The sequence below is a fragment of the Electrona antarctica genome (genome assembly GCF_951216825.1).
Source record: "Electrona antarctica genome assembly, chromosome: 21".
NCBI lineage: Eukaryota > Metazoa > Chordata > Actinopteri > Myctophiformes > Myctophidae > Electrona > Electrona antarctica.
Genome location: NC_136802.1, coordinates 29,642,142 through 29,661,294, shown reverse-complemented (window position 1 = coordinate 29,661,294; position 19,153 = coordinate 29,642,142). Strand labels below are relative to the sequence as shown.

General features: G+C 43.5%; 1 protein-coding gene across 1 annotated transcript; it reads left to right on the top strand.

The window, feature by feature from the left end:
* Nucleotides 1-4,919: 4,919 nt before the first annotated feature.
* On the top strand, nucleotides 4,920-19,153 carry LOC306914323 (RING finger protein 17-like; the record flags this gene model as incomplete). Its single annotated transcript, XM_079491320.1, has 20 exons — nucleotides 4,920-4,931; nucleotides 4,985-5,088; nucleotides 6,543-6,818; nucleotides 7,196-7,486; nucleotides 8,217-8,522; nucleotides 9,564-9,711; nucleotides 10,621-10,733; nucleotides 11,417-11,507; nucleotides 12,173-12,373; nucleotides 12,646-12,757; nucleotides 13,116-13,279; nucleotides 13,729-13,848; nucleotides 13,983-14,063; nucleotides 15,411-15,533; nucleotides 16,425-16,496; nucleotides 16,827-16,934; nucleotides 17,080-17,197; nucleotides 17,319-17,454; nucleotides 17,865-18,051; nucleotides 18,260-19,153. The coding sequence occupies 20 exons, from the start codon at nucleotides 4,920-4,922 to the stop codon at nucleotides 18,398-18,400; spliced, it is 2,904 nt and encodes a 967-aa protein (XP_079347446.1). The 3' UTR covers nucleotides 18,401-19,153.

Here is a 19,153-nt window from a genome sequence, read left to right as displayed (position 1 = left end):
ACTAAAGTTTGAGTTACCAACTACAGATCAAAGGATAATTTGGTTAAGTTAGGTTGTGTCGTGACGACACAAACCAAACGAGGCAGCTGCAGTGATGGAGGAGGATGAACAGTCCTGGTTCACATTGTTCAACCCTGACAACATAGGAAGCCCGCTGAGAAAGCCGAAGACCACAGCGCCTCAGAGAGGTATGTCTGTCAACCACGTTATAATTGGTGGTAGCCGCGATTTAGACTCTTGTAGATGTATTTTATCGATTGTTCAGAATCGATAAAATACATCTACGAGAGTCCAAATCTTAGGCTGGTCCACTCCGTGGTCGCTCGACCAAAAACAAAACAAAAAGTGTTTTCACACAGTTAAATGGGTGGTAATTTTGTCGACGCCCCAAGACGCCCCCTCGTTAAGAGTCATTATTTGCGATGCGCCATCAATATTCAATATGACTGTCGCGTGGCACGTTTGTTAGCAAAATAGATTTGCCATTTTTCACTTTTTCAGCGGGCGACGTCGATCGGTATGGATGGAGTGACCGGGCTTCACAGTTAACCACTTCGATTTTTTTTAGTCAACTTCCATGTCCGTGACGTTCATGGCACAATGGCTGCCCCCCTCACCTGCCTGTAGCACAAATACAGCGTGGCCGGCTAAAATACAAATTTTCCAAGTTTTCATCGTATGGGATCATTGGGCTGCCAACTTTGACGGAGGTCTCGAGTTATATTCAAGTTTACGATTGGATTCACCGTTAACTAGATAATGTGTAAGTGAAGTGTTCATTTTACAGCATGCTCTCTAATGATTGAATGGCCAGATCGGTACGACTTTTTTACTGTGAATGTTAAAAGGATAACGCAAACAGTCAATGTCGGTCTGCTGAAACCATGTCCAGATATACCGACATAACAGCTAGACGTCGTCATAACTGTCTGACGTCATGGACAGACAGAGACGACACGCAAATTTGGAGCAGCAAGCTAGCAACATGTTTTTGTTAAACATACAGTTACAGTACACCTGCTGTTGGTCTGCCACTGTAAAGCTTCGACGTGTGATTCATATGTGATAATAGGGGAGCGTACCTATGTTCCCCAGGTTCTATGTTCCCCACCATGCAAAAAAGTTTCTTTGTTCCCCACTTAGAATATTATCTTCTTTACAAACATAGCAACAACTCTGGTTAACAAACTGCCCTCCCACTCTGGGCTCTTTGGTGTAGAGCACATTACAACCTTCTACAGAAACCTAGGTGTTTGTAAAGACGATTTTAAACTAGTTATGGTAACAACTGATGAGGTAATTAAGAAACTGAGTGCCCTCCAACCCCACAAGGCCACAGGCCATGACAACATTCCCTCCAAATTTCTCAGAGACTCAGCCATCTCTATAGCTCCAATCATCACCCACATAGTAAACCTCTCCATCAAACAGGGACAGGTCCCCCAAGATTTCAAACTGGCCAAAGTAACCCCCTTGCACAAGAAAGGGAGTAAATTAGACCCCGGCAACTACCGCCCTATTTCTATTCTTAGTTCCATCTCGAAAGTGATGGAAAAAATAGTCTATGAACAGGTTGAAAAGTATCTTGCCACTAATAAATTATTGTACGAGTTCCAATCTGGCTTCAGAACATCCCACTCCACTGACACATGCCTTCTCTATTTGAGCGACCACATCAAACAAGAGGTGGACGCTGGCAAATACTGCGGCATGGTCATGCTGGACCTCTAAAAGGCTTTTGACACCGTGAACCACTCCATACTGGTTAACAAGCTAAAAGCAATTGGTTTCGATAGCACATCAGTGAGCTGGATGCAATCCTACCTGGAGGGGAGAGAACAGATGGTGGAAGTGAACGGAACACTGTCCCCCCCCCCCCCCCCTCCCAGTGAGCTGTGGTGTTCCACAAGGAAGCATACTAGGGCCTCTACTGTTCCTAATATATGTAAACGACATGACTTCAGCTTGTGACTGCAACTTGTTCCTGTTCGCAGATGACTCAGCACTGCTGGTCTCGAACAGGGACAAACTGCAGGTTGAAAATGCCCTCAGCTCTGAACTCGGTAGAATCTGCACCTGGCTCGCTGATAACAAACTATCTTTACACCTGGGAAAAACTGAATCCATTCTCTTTGGCTCTATTAGTAATCTCAGCAAGGCAAATGGCTTCTTGGTTAGAGTGGGTGACAATGTTATCACACGTAAAGATGAAATTACCTACCTAGGTTCCATCCTGGAGGCTAATCTTTCCGGTGATAAAATGGCCACCAATGTAATCAAAAAAGTCAACCATAGAACAAGATTCCTCTACAGGATCTCCTCACTGGTCAACAAAAACACCTTGAAGACCTTAACAGGTGCCCTTGTACAGGGTTTCTTTGACTATGCATGCACCTCCTGGTACCACAGCACCTCAAAGGCCCTTAAAACCAGGCTCCAGACTTCCCAAAACAAACTGGTCAGGCTCCTACTTGACCTAGCCCCCCGAACCCACCTCACCCCTGCCCACTTCGACAGGCTGGAATGGCTTAGGGTCGACGACAGAGTACAGCATCTTGCAATGGGTCTGGTCCACAAGATTCGATACACCACCAAGATACCCATGTACCTGTCTAGATACTTCCTTAATGTTAACGAAGTCCACACCCACAACACCAGAGGGAGTGCAATGAACCATGTACAACCCAGATTCGGCACAAACAAGGGACTAAATTATTTTCGCTCCTATGCCACCAAAATGTGGAACGCCCTACCAACTGTCATTAAGACATGCGAATCCCTTGACTCCTTCAAAACCGCTCTCAAAGGGCACCTACGGATGGCTGCAATTCGAAACTGGCCCCCGTAAAATCTGAATCCCCCCCACCGCCCCCCCCTTTTCCCCCTCACTGTATATGTTTCTTTTCCCTTTTTACCTCCTTTATGATGAATTCCTGTTCTGTCTATAGAAGTGTCTATTTGTACGTCTCTAAATGTTTTGATGATTTGAACATGGTGGACCCTATTGGAAACAAGTGTAATGCTTAATTGGGTCGTCCACTCACAGTTAACAGCCTTTGTATTGAGTTTGTGCTTGAAATGTACTGTAATTCTGCAAACTGTTAATAAATTCTTCAATCAATCAATCAAAACCTAAACCAGAAACCTAACCTAGTAATTCTAGTAATACTAAAAGTATTTTAGCAACAAGTGATTTAAGCTCAGTATTTGAACAATCCATTGAACTTACAGCCTGCCTAGGCTACTTAAACTATCTAGTCTTAGCCAACAAAAAATTAACACTGGCATAAAATAAACTAAAACATAATTGCTCAGACTTTTCAACAAAGATGGCAAAAACAAACATTCTTTGTTCTGTACTTGTACATACAATTGTATAGTACAAAACACTGAAGTCCTTAAACCAGAAACCTAACCCTAAACCCTAAGTGGGGAACATAGAACCTGGGGAACATAGGGATGACCCCGGTCTGCCACTGTAAAGCCTCAACTTGTGATTCATATGTGATAAATAGCCTACATGACGTTTACTCAGTGAATTGTCTGTCAGACATTGCATGAACAGTGCACATTATTGCATATTAAATTCATATCCAATATGTGCATGTATTAAGGCTTTAATCATTGTTGAGTGTTATTCTTGTGCGGCCTGTGTATTTTCACCTATAGTTATGGGTCTTAAGCAAAAGATGTCGCCCTGCTTTCAGATACTAGAAGATGGATGAGGCCCAAAGCCCAAGAAAGCACATGCTATACATACTATAGCAGCAATGCTTCATCCAAAGGATATGATGTGGATGTGGATGTCCTGGTAAGGTCATCTAAGCTGTCAGCCAGCGCTCCTGAGTTTGTACCATCTGGTTTGTCAGCCAGCGCTCCTGAGTTTGTCCCATCTCGTTTTCGAGGTTATGAGGTAAATGACCAGCACTGAAGTACACAACCTGATTTTTTCTTGACCATACATGTGGTCAGTGCTATTGAACACCCTTTACGTCTGTGTGTTGGTTAAACAAATATTGAACCAATGAAAAGTAGTAAAAAGCACAGAGATATACTACTTTCCTGATGGAGATTAGAACCCACTGCTTTTTCAGAGAACCGTGACTGTTTGTTTTGCATACCCACCATTACATTCTTCCTTGCAGTCAACTGACATTTACCACGGTGCCAGCCGTGGTAACAAGTCTCATCCAGTTCCCTTCAGCCCACCAAGTGCTAACGTTCATCAGAACAGGTGAGCTTCCCGTCAACTCTCACATTTCTAGTCCTTTAGAACGGAGAGGTGGACAAACCAGTTCAACCACTTGCACGCTGTCGACCGGGGTCCCCCTTTTTTTCTTTTACACCAATTATTTGCAGAAAATAGCATATCTACAAGCTCACAACTCGCCGCAATGTGATCTTGTACTAGGCTTGGGCAATATACCGATATTACCGTTTACCGCGATATTTTAAATCAATACCGGTAATATCGCAGAGTATATAAATAATACCGAATACCGGTAATATCGCGGAGTATATAAAACACCACTCAATAATACCGAATACCGTCATAATACTAATATCGTGGGGAAATTTTGAGAGGAGAGGAGAGGAGAGGGGAGGGGAAATTTTGACTGGAGAGGAGAGGGGAGTGGAGGGGAGGGGACATTTTGACTGGAGAGGAGAGGAGAGGGGAAATTCAGCCCGTCAGTGTGATATATTAATGTTTTATTAATAAAACCGATAATACCGATTATCGCGATATTATTCACGTTATCAATATCTATATCAAAAAATCAATATCGCCCAAGCCTATCTTGTACATTAACTTCTAACCACATCTCGATTCCACCCACCACCGTTTCTCCTCGGCCTTTCCTCTCTTTCCTGCCTGCTACACACTCTCTCTCTGCCCTACTACAGTGTCGGAGCCCAATATGCTGAGGCTTGTGCTGAAGAACCAGTTTGGGACGCTCTACTGGAGTGCTTCATCGCCTCTCAGCAGGAGTCTTTGACCAGCAGCGGTAGCACCTCAGACCACCAGGCTCTGAAAGTCAGGGTCACTCACGTCAACTCTCCTGGGAGCTTCAACTTCCAGCTCAAAAGGTGAGTGGTATGGAAGGTCTCCGCTACTATTTTCAGCTATTTTGCCTATGGCCCAGTCCTATTGGAGCTTCTCCAAACAACTATTGACACAATTAGCTCTTCGCTAAGTCCCACCCAAGCCCGTTCTTGGCCAATGCCACGTTAGCGACGGTTACTATGTTAGGATCCTGGTCACGCTTTCAATGCTGGTCAAAATGTTTAAGCAGTGTCAATAAATATATTTGCTGTACAGCATGTGTGGACCTCATAGGCTCTCATTGACTTCCATTGTAACGGGGAAACAGCTCTCAAAGTCACTCTTTTAGAACACTAAGCTGATTCTGACCGTTTATGACATCAGGAAAACTCATGCGGTTATATTTTTAATAAAAAATGTCAAGGTTGTCTTGTTTTTGTTTTGACTTCAGTGTTGCCACATTGTGTGAGAGAAATAAGCCAACCCACCTCCAAAAACAAGCCAACTCTTAAAGCCAAATCAAGAAAAACAAGCCAAAACAAACACAATAATATGACCATATATAATCATAATAAAAAGATTGTATGCATTTATCATTATAAATACTATGTAGGCATATGTCTATGATAATTCATGTTTTGGTAATGTATTACATACACTAATTATTAGCCTTAAGCCAAAAGTAGCGGGAAATAAGCAGACCTGGCAACCCTGACAAGTTTGTGTGGTAAGAAGTTCCGGTTTGCCTACAAAACGATCTGATTGGTCCAAATCTGTACACCCACTTCTGAAGTAGCCTCGGTCTCAGGCCGTTGGATGTAAACATTAAACAAATGTATTTGATCTCGTCCACTTGTCGCAAACACCATACACAATTTTGGACGTGTTTGAGGGAGACACGTTAGGAGAAATGTCTGGGACTGCAGCTGGGTGCATCTCAAACAGCATGGCGACTTGTTTACAAACGAGAGTTGGGAACACCAGAACCGCTTCACACCAAAATAGTTACTTTATAAATCTATCAAAAGACGAAAATAAAACGAGTTTTCCTGATGTCATAAACTGATTCATGGAATGGACTAGTTTGCTCATAACAAGGTAAGAAAACAAACCATCTTTCTGAGGTCCACACATGCTGTACAGCAAATATATTTATTGACACTGCTGAAACATTTTGACCAGCATTGAAAGCGTGACCAGGATCCTAACATAGTAACCGTCGCTAACGTGGTATTGGCCAAGAACGGGCTTGGGTGGGACTTAGCGAAGAGTGAATTGCGGAAAATAGCAGATCCGCAAGCTCACAACTCATCAATACGTGAGGGACTGTGAGCTTGGATTGGCTGTTTTCACTGTCTGGGCATTGTAAACGGCAACTGGTTGGGTGAGGCATACAACCATGTTGGTATTTCTATGTTTTATTTGACCACAACTCTCTATCCCACCCACCACCTTTCTCTCTCTTTCCTGCCTGCTACACTCCCTGTCCTACCTGCAGTGTCGGGGATGAAGACACAGAGCCTTCTTGTGCTGAGGAAGTGTGGGACCCTCCACTGGAGGTGCTCAAAACCTCTGAGCAGGAGTCTTTGACCAGCAGCGGTAGCGCCTCAGACCAAGAAAGCCTCAGGGACCACCAGGATCTGGATACTGTGGATTTCCAGCCCAACCTAGAGCTCCCTGCCTGCCTCGACAAGCTGAAAGTCAATGTCACCCACGTCAACTCTCCTCGGATCTTCCATGTCCAGCACACCCAGAACAATATGCAGCTCAAAAGGTGAGTGTTATGGAAGGTCTCACCTTGTTTCAGTACAGTCATAGACCTTTATCAGGTTAATGCTTTTGGCCATAATTCATGAATGCATATGCTAATAATCACATTTCACACAAATGTCTATCAGATGAAATGTTGAATTGATGGTCTCCGGATGGTTTCGCTAGATTTATACATGTCACTTCCTTAGTTCCTTCAATGTCTTCTCTACATACTGTATTCATTATTAGAGTCTGGACAGACATGCATGTAAACGGCAACTGGTTGGGGGAGGCATACAACTGTGTTGTGGTTTATTTGACCACATCTCTCCATCCCACCCACCACCTTTTCAGAACTGCCTTTACTCTCTTACCACACTCTCCCTGTCCTACCTACAGTGTTGGGGCCGAAGACACAGAGCCTTGTACTGAGGACCCTCCAGAGTGGGAGTTGGAATGGGAACCAGAATGGGAGGACTTCATACCCTCTGAGCAGGAGTCTTTGACCAGCAGTGGCAGCGCCTCAGACCAAGAAAGCCTCAGAGACCACCAGGCTCTGGATACTGTGGATTTCCAGCCCAACCTAGAGCTCCCTGCCTGCATCAACAAGCTGAAAGTCAATGTCACTCACGTCAACTCTCCTCAGAGCTTCCATGTCCAGCACACCCAGAACAATATCCAACTCAAAAGGTGAGTGTTATGGAAGGTCTCCAATAGGGCGGCAGTGGCTCAAGAGTAGAGTGGCCACTTGGGAACCGGAAGGTTGCCAGTTCAATCCCGGGCTCCCCCAGAGTTAGTGTCGAAGTGTCCTTGAGCAAGACGCAGAACCCCTGTCCCGATGAGCAGGTTGATGCCTTGCATGGTTTCCTCCGCCTGCTGTGAGTTGAATTTATTTCATTCATCACTAGCAGTGTGGTGTTCTACTTGTGGGCACCACCAGCCTTGGTGCATTTGCTGTATATTTGTTTGAATAACGGAGCAGAAAGTTTGCACACCTACACCTACGTCTGAGAAGAGCATGGGCCAACTAATGTAGAAGAAAGCACTCCCATACACTGGCCTTTTCACTTTCAATTATAGAATATTTATTGGGAACAGAAACAATGTTTCAGTACATAGACCTTTATCAGGTTAATGTTTTTTGGCCATAATTCATGAATGAATATGCTAATAATAATTTCACACAAAAGTCTATCGGATGAAATGTTGAATTGAAGGTCTCCGGAAAGTTCCTGCCCACCTCTGTGGAGAAATGTTTCACTAGATTTATACATGTCACTTTGTTATTAGAGTCTGGACAGACATGCATGTAAACTGCAACTGGTTGGGGGAGGCATATAACCGTGTTGTCCCATCCCACCCACCACCTTTTCTTCCCTACCTTTACTCTCTTACCACACACTCCCTGTCCTACCTACAGTGTCGGGGCCGAAGACACAGAGCCTTGTACTGAGGACCCACCACTACCAGTGTGGGAGTGGGACCCACCAGAGTGGGAGTGGAGTCCACTGGAGGTCCTCGTACCCTCTGAGCAGGAGTCTTTGTCCGGCAGTGGTAGCGCCTCAGACCAAGGAAGCCTCAGAGACCAGGCTCCGGATACTGTGGATTTCCAGCCCAAGCTAGAGCTCCCTGCCTGCCTCGACAAGCTGAAAGTCAGGGTCACTCACGTCAACTCTCCCGGGAGCTTCTACGTCCAGCTCACCCAGAACAATTTCCAGCTTAAAAGGTAAGTGGTATGGAAGGTCTACAATAGGAGTGGGTCATATTGACAAACGCAAATGTTTATTTGTTTATTTTTTACTAAATACCTCTTATCTTTAACCGTTTCCGTCCATAGGACGTAGCCACACGTCCTAGGGAATCCAATCGAGGGATGCATTAGACGTGTGTACACGTCCTAGCGCATCCTCAATGATAGGCGAGGGGAGAATATTCAGATTTTTTTCCTTTTTTCTTTTTTTTTAGTCGGACACTCGACCACCGTCCTTCGCTTTTCAGTCATATTAGCTTACCGTTCCTCCTAACCGTTCCTCCTAATCCAGGGCGCTCTCCGTGGTTTTGATCTGATGGATATACTAAGCGCTTCATTTCTGACTTCAACATGCCTCTCGTTCAAAATATGCACGCTTTTTGGATCATGTATCGTATAACTCATTATAGAAGATCTTTCTGTTATTTTTTGTTATAATCAATAATTTGGACATTTTAATCCAAGTTGCCAAATCGTTAAGTAAACATTTCAAAATACTTACACGTACAGTGTAGTACGTACAGTGCATACAAATTTTGACCGATCCCCAGTAAAACAGTGGAATACCATTTTACTATGTCATTAATATACATTAGAGTTGTTGTGTGGGAATAATACATTTAAAAAAGTCCCCCCATTCTGTGTAACATGAAGTACATCTTTGTGATGTCACGGAGATGTACTTCATAATGTTACTGATTTTTTCAGACCTCCAGTCACAACTCTAATTTATATTAATGACATAGTAAAATGTTGAAAATGAGTGGTATTCCTCTTTAAATGCATAAGGGCTCTCATGGACTTAATTTGCATTTTCACAGCAGTAAGAAACTGTTCACAATGTACACAACATTGATAGTCAAACTCACCAGTCTTGAGTTTCACAGTGTTCTGACAATAGCCTAATAAAACTTGTAAAGCAGCCAGCTGCTCTGCCCGGCAGTTAATGTCCAGTGCCAACTAATAAACAGTGTACGTGATGTGCCATGGTTGTTGTGTGTTCCACTCTCTGTGCAGATTACAGGAGCTGTTGAAGCAGGAGTATGGTTCTACGGAGCCCCAGGATGTCCAGTGGGAGGCAGACATGTACTGCGCTGTTCTGATCAATGGACTCTGGGAGAGAGGACAGATCTGCAACACTGTTGCATCCACCAACACGGCTGAGGTGACCTTCTGGTCTCTTCTCAGTGTAGACTGTAGAACACCGTCAGCGATAGAGCTTCCATTCACATTTCACACTGGGACCATTTCATATAAGGCTTATCGGGTCATAAAATGGCATAACACTGTCAGCATTTGCCATTTTGATTCCCTGCTTGTCTTGTGGAAGACACTCGTGACTCGGATAAAAACCTTCACTGAGTGTTCATATATGTATTTAATACGGATGATGAATAAATTAATTTATTAAAAAACTATGTATTATATCTCTGCTGTCGGGAAGAAACCACTACATTCTAAAATTTCATTTCAGGAAATGAAAAATATACATTTTTCAGGAAATTTAAGAAAACAAAAAAAGACAAAGCAATAATTCCCCATCAAAGTTGGTGTTGTGACTTTATCAGTTATTTGTCAATTACTTCCATGAGAGGAGAGGTGGTTGAGTTAGTTGCTTTTTGTAGACAGTTTGAGTGTCCAATGGTTAAGAGGTTTTGTCCAAAGCGTTTTTACTACTTTCCATTGGTTCAATATTTTTTAAACAACACACAGACGTAAAGGGTGTTCAATAGCACAAAATGCTAGGCAAAAACCTCAAAAATGCAGTTAGAGGTTTCCTCCCGACATCGACCAACAATATGTTAGTAAATGAGATGACCAAAGGTTCTTATGTCAGGTTTTGTTCATTTGACAAAAGAAAAGACAGATGTTTGATACATATAAATAGTTCTACCACTTGCCCTTGATCTTTCACTGTATAACAATTGTCAGCCAGTCGTGTGCACATGACTCTGAGTTGGATCCTTGCTTTTAAGTTCTTATACTGGTAGTATAAACTCATCTAAATTCAAATGGAAAGGAATTGATGCGTAGTTATTACTAATGTCTGTCTCTCTCTGGTGGTTGTTTGTAGGTGAGACGATGTGACTTTGGCAACAGAGTCTTTGTGCATATGAGCAGCCTGAGGCCTCTACAGGATTCCCTTGTTGGTTCCCTGGCATTAGAGTGTACTCTGAGTGACATCAGGTCAGTGGAGACAGACTTTACATGTAAACCATCATGAACTCAATGTACTTTATAGGAGTCACATAAAAAAATTCCATACACAAATATATTTGTGACTTTGTTGTTTGTGAACATTCCATGCGGGGGAATGACTTTTAGTCGGATTCATGCGCTCCGGGCATCTAATCATGTACAAACTAGATAAAGTTCCCCTCGGGGCACAGGTCTCCACCAGGGCAGGTCAGGTTGTGGCCTCCTGGTGGCGCTATGATAGGCCAATGTGAAAAGGGTGGCATTTGTTCTTACGATTTGAGGCATTTTGTTCCAAAAATGTGAGGCAGGCCGTTCTGAAAAAATTGGGGCAGAGGTTTATCATTGGCATCCAGGGAGTGTGTGTGCAACATTTGGCATCGACCGGGTTAACGGTGCCGGAGATTAGCTGGTAGCAGACAGACACACACACACACACACACACACACACGGACGGAGGGCAAAACATACTCTCTCCCCATGCCTTCGGCCTGGTGGAGACAATTAAGCTGTGAGTAAACCCCTGTTGTATACATTGGTGTTGCCATACGGGATGAAGGGTTATTTTATTTCAACAAATATTGAAACAGGAATTGAAAAGGAAGATACGTTTAAGCCGCTCTCCATCAAAGCTTTAATTGTCACAATGCAAATGTTCTCTCTCCATTCTGCAGGCCTGCTGGAGGTCGCTCCACCTGGACCGCCACCGCCTGTGATTTAATCATGTATTACTTGACTGGAGCTGTGGCCACCATGACCATAAAGGTCTGTCTCTCTCCTTACATCTCTTCATCTCTTTTTTCTATTTTCATATTGTCCAATCATACAGTAGCTACTTGAGGTACACGATCCGATCCACCAGGGGACATCGGCCAGTAAAATCAAAGCCAGCATTGAGGAAAAATCGCCTTAATATCGGTGTAACATTCAGTGATCATCCCTTCAATTGGTGCTATACGATCTGATCAATAATTCTCACAAAGCCAGTAAGGTCTATCAGCGGAATCTTTTAAGACCCCAAAAATGAACATAGAACCATACTCCGATCCTCTAGTCTGTATTTTGAAAATAAAAATAATATGGAATTATGGATCCTCCTGTCCTTCGGGGAATTTTATTTATCACTGCACATTTGCACACATGTAATTTGGCCTCTGGATTTGACCCATTCTAGCTATTTAGGAGCTTTGGGGGCAGTTCCTGGGGAGCAGTTAGGGCTTAAGTGTCTTGCTCAGGGTCACTTTGACACAGACCGGGGTGTAAACCGGGGACCTTCTGTTCTGTTGATTCTACCCATTCAGCTATGGCTTTAGGTGTATCATTTTGACACCATAAGACTTTAAACCAAATCAGAAAGTGATGAATGGCATGCGAAGCGGTGTGTATTGTCGCAACTCTTGTGCTGTTTCGTTTCATGTGTTGTTGCGTAGGAGCCGACGGAGCAGCGTCCCGTCCCCGTCTCTCTGTTCTGCGCCAACCAGAAAGGAAAATACGTCTGCGTTGCAGACTTCCTGGTCGAAGAGGGCCTCGCGCTCAAGGAGAGGAAACAAAGGTCTCCAGCCCCTTCCAGCCCCACCTTGCCTGTTGTTATTCCCAAGCTTGTCCGCTCCACTTCTTTGAATCCTGAGAAGGTGTGAGCAACACACACACACACACACACACACACACACACACCATTCAATGATGATGAATAGTTGTTGTTGCATTTTGAGGGGAGGTCACCAAAATGCTGCATCACATTCTACACAGTCACAGTAAACACCTTGCTCAAGGCCTCCTTTGAGGGAGAAAATCTCTTTAGTCTCTCTTTCAACAGGCAGATTTGAGAATTGAGAACAAACTGCCCTTCAGCGTGCATGTGCGTGTGCGTGTGTGTATGTGAAAAAACTGTGTGTGTGCGCAGGTGGATACAACATTGTACCAGCCTCCTGAGCTTCCGTGTCACGGTCACATGGCGATGAGCATCTCTGCTGTGGGGGACGATGGCGTCATCTATGCCAGGACAAAGCACGCTGGTACACATCCCTTCTACCAAATACATTTCACGTTCTGCTGAGCCCAGTCACAGCTGAAGTGTTGAGTGAAAACACACTAGACACCACAGAGCATGAAGGGTCCAGCAGTTTGGCGAGCTTAACTTCAGACACAAACAGACCCTCTAATGGAGGTCTAGCCTCTACACAAAGAAACAGGGTCGTCGTAGTTGCAATCACCACAGGTGCATGAACACAGTATTGTATGACATGAGCATCAAATACAAATTGTGCTTTAATTAAACGGCAATACATGAAAACTTATTTTTGTAGTGAATGATGGTATGGTACTGTGTGTGCGAGTACAGTATTTGTGTGTGTGTGTTTATTTGTGTGTCAGTGCACCAGCTGGAGCAGCTGAAACACGGGATCCAGCAGCAGATAAAGACACTGCCCAGACAGAAACCGTACACCTGGAAGTGCGTGCAGGGCTGCTCAGTCCTGGGACCAGACATGCATTGGCACCGAGGACAGCTGCTGGAGGTCATCAGCGGACATGTCAGGGTCAGGCTTGCATACAATTACAATACTACACACACACTCACTCACTCACTCACTTTGTGTGTTTATATATTACACGGTACACCTCATCTACAGCGTTCTGACGGTGATATCACGCGAACAACTGTCCTGATATGGAGCGTCAACCGTGCCGTTGCTCAAATAACTAATCAAATAACCAATAAATAGTAGTGTGTAGATCTCAACCAACAAAAGTGTTTGGGGCTGCGAAACCTCACTCAAATAGAGACTGCGAGCGAATATAGGAGGGGTGAGAACTGCCCGTTCCAACGACACTGCATGCTTTCGGTGTGTCAGGACAGTCTCATTGAAAAATATGTATTATAATGACATTTCATCGTTTGCTCGCATCGCTAGCAGTGTAGATGAATACAACAAATGCAATAACTCATTTGTTTATTAATACAAATGGTGTGTGTTTGTCTCATCAGGTGCGTTATGTGGACAGTGGTCATGTAGAGGACATTCCAGTCGTTCATGTGTATCCTATGTTGCTGTGTGAGGAAGTCCCTCAGCTCTGTATCCCCTGCCAGCTATATGGACTCATCCCTGTAAGTGTGCGTGCGTGCACATTCACACACGGCACCATTTAAATGTAGTCATCACAGACATACTGTACATGAGTGTTAGCACCATGTTAACACCATTGAGCGCTGTGTGTGTGTGTGTGTGTTTCTCTCTCTAGGTGGGCAGGAAGTGGCAGGTTGATGCAGTTGCTCTGCTCAGGAACCTGCTGGTGGGTCGTGTTCTGGACATGCAGGTCATGGTAAGATCCCACCAAGACTACAACACTCAGACACCCAGTATAGAGAAGTCATGGTAAGGTTCTACCAAGACCACAACACTCAGACACACAGTATAGAGAAGTCATGGTAAGATCCCACCAAGACCACAACACTCAGACACACCGTATAGAGAAGTCATGGTAAGATCCCACCAAGACCACAACACTCAGACACACAGTATAGAGAAGTCATGGTAAGATCCCACCAAGACCACAACACTCAGACACACCGTATAGAGAAGTCATGGTAAGATCCCACCAAGACCACAACACTCAGACACACAGTATAGAGAAGTCATGGTGTTACAAATCATAAGTCTAGGGGTAAATGAGTGAGTAACATAGGAAGGGGGAGTAGACACCAGGATCGAAATACGAGGATTTATTATAAAAGTATATATAATAAATCAAACAAACGTATATTACAATAATGGCTCAGTTCAATCAAAAGAAACAATAAATAAACAACGCCTTTCCGAAGGGCGTTCGGAACAACACATTTAACAAGGATAACAATAATAAGGAGTTCAACAGTTAGTCGTGGCACATAGCAGTAGCGGATCGGGAGAAGGTCCTAGTGACATTTCCCCCGAGCTGTCAGACACAGACTGACTATGTAGAGTCCAGCACACTCCTGGCCAAGGAGTGCGCGGGACCGGCAGCCAATCAGGAAGTCAGGCGTTGATCAGGCGCCTGGCTAGATCCGGCCCCTCATTGATGTCACTGACAAGGTAAAACATAGTCAATCCAACCTGGAGTGGAGAAGAACACGTATATAATAGAAAGCGCTTTCTATCCCCATATATGGTTCATAACAAGTCTACTGGATGTATAGCTATATATATATATATATATATATATATATATAATAAGAGATATCAAAGATGGGTCTAAACATATATATACAATATAACTATAACAATACCACCAGTTACCTCATATAGATATATACATAATATTAACCAATAAATATATATATCTATACTACATCATAACAAAACTAATCATAACAAATCATAACACACACGTGACCGCAGTCCACGTGACACATGGTAAGATCCCACCAAGACCACAACACTCATGGTAAGGTTCTACCATCTATCAAACACAGCACAGAGACATGCAGGTAAGATCCTTTTGTTCCTGCCTTTTGTTCCTGCCTAATGTAAGTCGCTCTGGATTAAGAGCGTCTGCTAAATGCCTAAATTGTAAATTGTATCCTACCATTTCCCAAAACACTCAAATGGAACAGTTTCTAACCATTATTGCTGTCTGTGTGCATGCGTGCGGTGTGTGCGCGCATGTCTGTGCGCGCATGCCTGTGTGTAGGAGCTGCCTTTGGAATCGCGGGGCTGTGTCACAGTCCAGATCTTCGTCGATGGACTGAATCTGAGCCAGATGATGTGCCACCATCAACATGCCTCTGTGGACCGGACTGTTGCATTACAGGAGGTGTGTGTTAGCACTCATCATATCATAACTGAATTATTATTTTTGTATTAACCTGGGCATTTCCCCAGAGTATCATTTGTCAGGATTCCTTGCTCCTTGTTGTCTCATTCTGAAGGGGTAAAAAAAAGACTATTTTATTTCATTTTTTTACCTTGCATGTCTGCTACATTTGGTAATAAGTACATAAGTAAGGCTGCAAAAAGGCTGAGTTATGTTTTGTTTAGCACACCTAACAAAAGACCATTGATATTAAATATTGATGATAGATGAAATCGTCTAAATGACATATGTATGTGACTTTGTTATAGTCCGAAGCCACATTCTGTCAGTCGAGGAGATGTAGTTGGCCCCATATTTTCTTATATGGCCCCCTTTGAAAAAGGTTTGGACACACCTGGTCTAATGTAATCCTGGGCGCTATACTCCCTCTGCCAACCTGGGGAGAGCAATGGACTTACCCCATGCTTCCTTCTATGCATGCCGCTTCTTTACACCTGACGGGGGAATTTCACCGGTTGGACGTTTTTCAACCAAGTTCCTTTCCCCTCCATCCGGCGCCCCGGCTGGCCAGGGGGAGGCAGTATAGTTGAATTGATTTTCAAGGAGATTATTTGATTCCATTCATTAAAATACATCGTGAAAGTCAAGTTGCAAAGACTTTCAAAGATATGTACAGTAATCCAACACACTAAGTTGCATGTTGTTTTGTGAAAAGGAAATTTAAACTTCTGTGACTTCTTTAAGACGTACTCTTATTACGTTTATGTACAATATATGGCTGAAGCTATTTGAATACAATACACAATGATTGCATATGGTCCTTTAACTTGAAAATTCAAAGTTGATCAAGTGCATCCTATAGTTGACAGAGGATTATGTGTGTCTGTATAGGACATGGAGGAACATGTCAACACATCCACAGAGTCTGACAGCTCCCAGGATAACTGGGATATAGACACTAAGGTACTGTACTGATAGTCTGATACTAATATTATTTGTTCTGTGTTGTTGTTTGCTTGTAAATCGAGTTACTTTGTTTCACATACAGTACTTGCTCTCTTACTCTAATTCCTTGACCACTTAATTCCTTTGATCACTTACCCACCCTGGTGTTTTACAAATGACATGGCTTATTCTGGCCTTGCACTTTGTAAGTCTGTTAATATTAAAGTCTGCTGCACTGCAGACCTGCAGCCATCACAGACACCTTTCATTTGTAAAGAGAACAATAATTGAACGCACTGCTTGTGGTGAAAAGAGAAGGGATGGTGATGCTGTTGAACATACATACAGGGTCTGGAGGTGGCAAATGAACCAGTGCTGGGTCCCTTCTCCTACCCCAGTCTGCCCGAGGAGGGAGACTTCAGGGTCAGGGTCAAACATCTCTACACCCCCAACGAGGTACCGTACGCGACAACACTGTTTTTATGATGTGACATTGTACATTTACTTCAAGGACAATCTTACGCAAAATACCGCTACTGGTGTGAATTCAGCATAGTCTGTCACAACAAAAATATACTGTATCATAACGTCTGTACTACAGGTGTTCCTGGTGCCTGTGGAAGATGTTGTGTTGGTGAATGGAGAGACTCTGGAGGACGCAATTAACAGAGTTAATGCCGATATTGACAGTCTGCCATGCCTCTCCAACTACCCCTTGGGTAAAACACTTTGTTTTAACCTGGTAAAAACCTGGTAATTCACCTCTGGTGTGTGTTTGTGTGTGCGCACTGCACAACATTCAGGTAATTGACAAGTTGTTTATTGTGTGTGTGCATCCAGGGGGTGCTTGTCTTGCAGAGTACGGCGATGGGAGGTATTACAGGGCCAGGATGATGGAGTTTGTCGGCGTGAATCCACCAGCATTGTTGGTGCAACATGTAGACTTTGGATCGGACGACATCATGCTCACCAGCAAGTACGAACCTCCTGTGCACAAACACTGACGGCAAGCAGATGGATGTCAATGAACCACTAGCATGGAACCAATAAAGTAGCATTAGTCTGATGGAACAACTGTTCCAACTGTAACTGATTTAATTTTATACTATCCCAGGATTATGTTAGAGCATGTGTTCATTTTTCCAGGTCAAGCATCATAGTAAAGCTTTGAGTGCCAGAGTTGGCCACTTGTCAACTTCAACCATGGTGAAGCCATGCCGTTGATAGACCCTGTTTTTATGTGTAAAGGAGGTGTGTTCAAGCTACAATGGCATTTCATTGTTTAGTTCCTCTTTATGGTATATTCTTTTTTTTGTACAGTTCACTACCCATTTACTAAAACTGTTTTCTTGTGCATGTCCGTCTACTCTGCACCTTCTTCCCCAGGCTGCGTAAGATGCCTGCTGAGCTGCTGAAGTTTCCTGCCAGTGCTCTGAAGGTGCGTCTGTGTGGGTTCAAGCCTCCGAGGGTCAACCTGGAGACGGAGATGCTGCCCTACAGTCCTGAGTGGAGTGTCAAGGCCGCACAGGTCATGATCAAGCTGCTGCATGGAAAGATCACTGCTTCACTCGTGGTGCGCACACACTCAATGTTTCATTGATGCACACACTGGGTGTCACTAAAGGGTTCAAGCTGACTTTTGTCTGCTTTTTTGCTGAATGATTAGGCATTTTAACCACTTGAATACATTTCGCCGCTTGTACCTGTGTATGTGTACTGAGTATGTTAAATACTCAGCTAGTTAATGACTGTCCTTTCTTTCCTCCAATACAACTCTCTAGGCCAGAGAGCCAGAACCGTCCGTTCAGCTGTATGATGAGAATGGAGAGCTGGTTCACTTACCTCTGGTGGACGGACGCCTGGCTGACTTTGACCTGGTGCCTGACTCGTTTCATGTGAAAGGCGCAAATAATATTCTGTAGATTTGACTTGTTTTATTTTTAAGGGTCAGGACCTACTTGTCAACGTTATTTCAGCATGACTTTTATACTATACAACAGAAGTTGAAGAAACTACTTGAGTGAGGGACACTTATCATCGTACATCATCCATTCATTGTCAATGGGAATTTAATGTTTGCTTAAGACCAAAATCTACACTACAGCTGAATATAGGAGGGGCCAGCGCCCACACACACTCACATGCGCATTGCTTTGTTTCGAGATGAAGAGAACCAGCAACTAAGGAAGCTAACGAAAACATGGAAGTCTCTATTTGTCAGCAATGAAAGTTGACAGTGATAACACGCCCCCTAATACAAATCTATGAAACAAACATCAATATTAATTAGATATGCCTATGTCACGTCTCAGAAATCGAACACATTGAACTAATATTTAATGAGTAGCGCCAAATATTTATTTTCTACCCAGCAACCTGTACATACACAGAAATAGCTACAGAAATGGCAGAAAGCTCTGAAACCAGAAGACGAAGGAAAAGTGTTTTTGGGATGTCCTGACCCTTTAAACAATGTACTGTTTTATTGTGCAATTGATTATCTTTATCAATTGGTTGTCTATTGTTATCCCTTCTAGAAACATGCAATGACATGTTGCTCTTCAAATTGATGCTTTTCAATTAGTTAAAATATAGTGGGGAATATGCAGTGTTCTGATAAAGTGCATATTTTATTGTTTGCCTGTTTTTGCATTTAGTTTTTCTGTGTGAAGGAC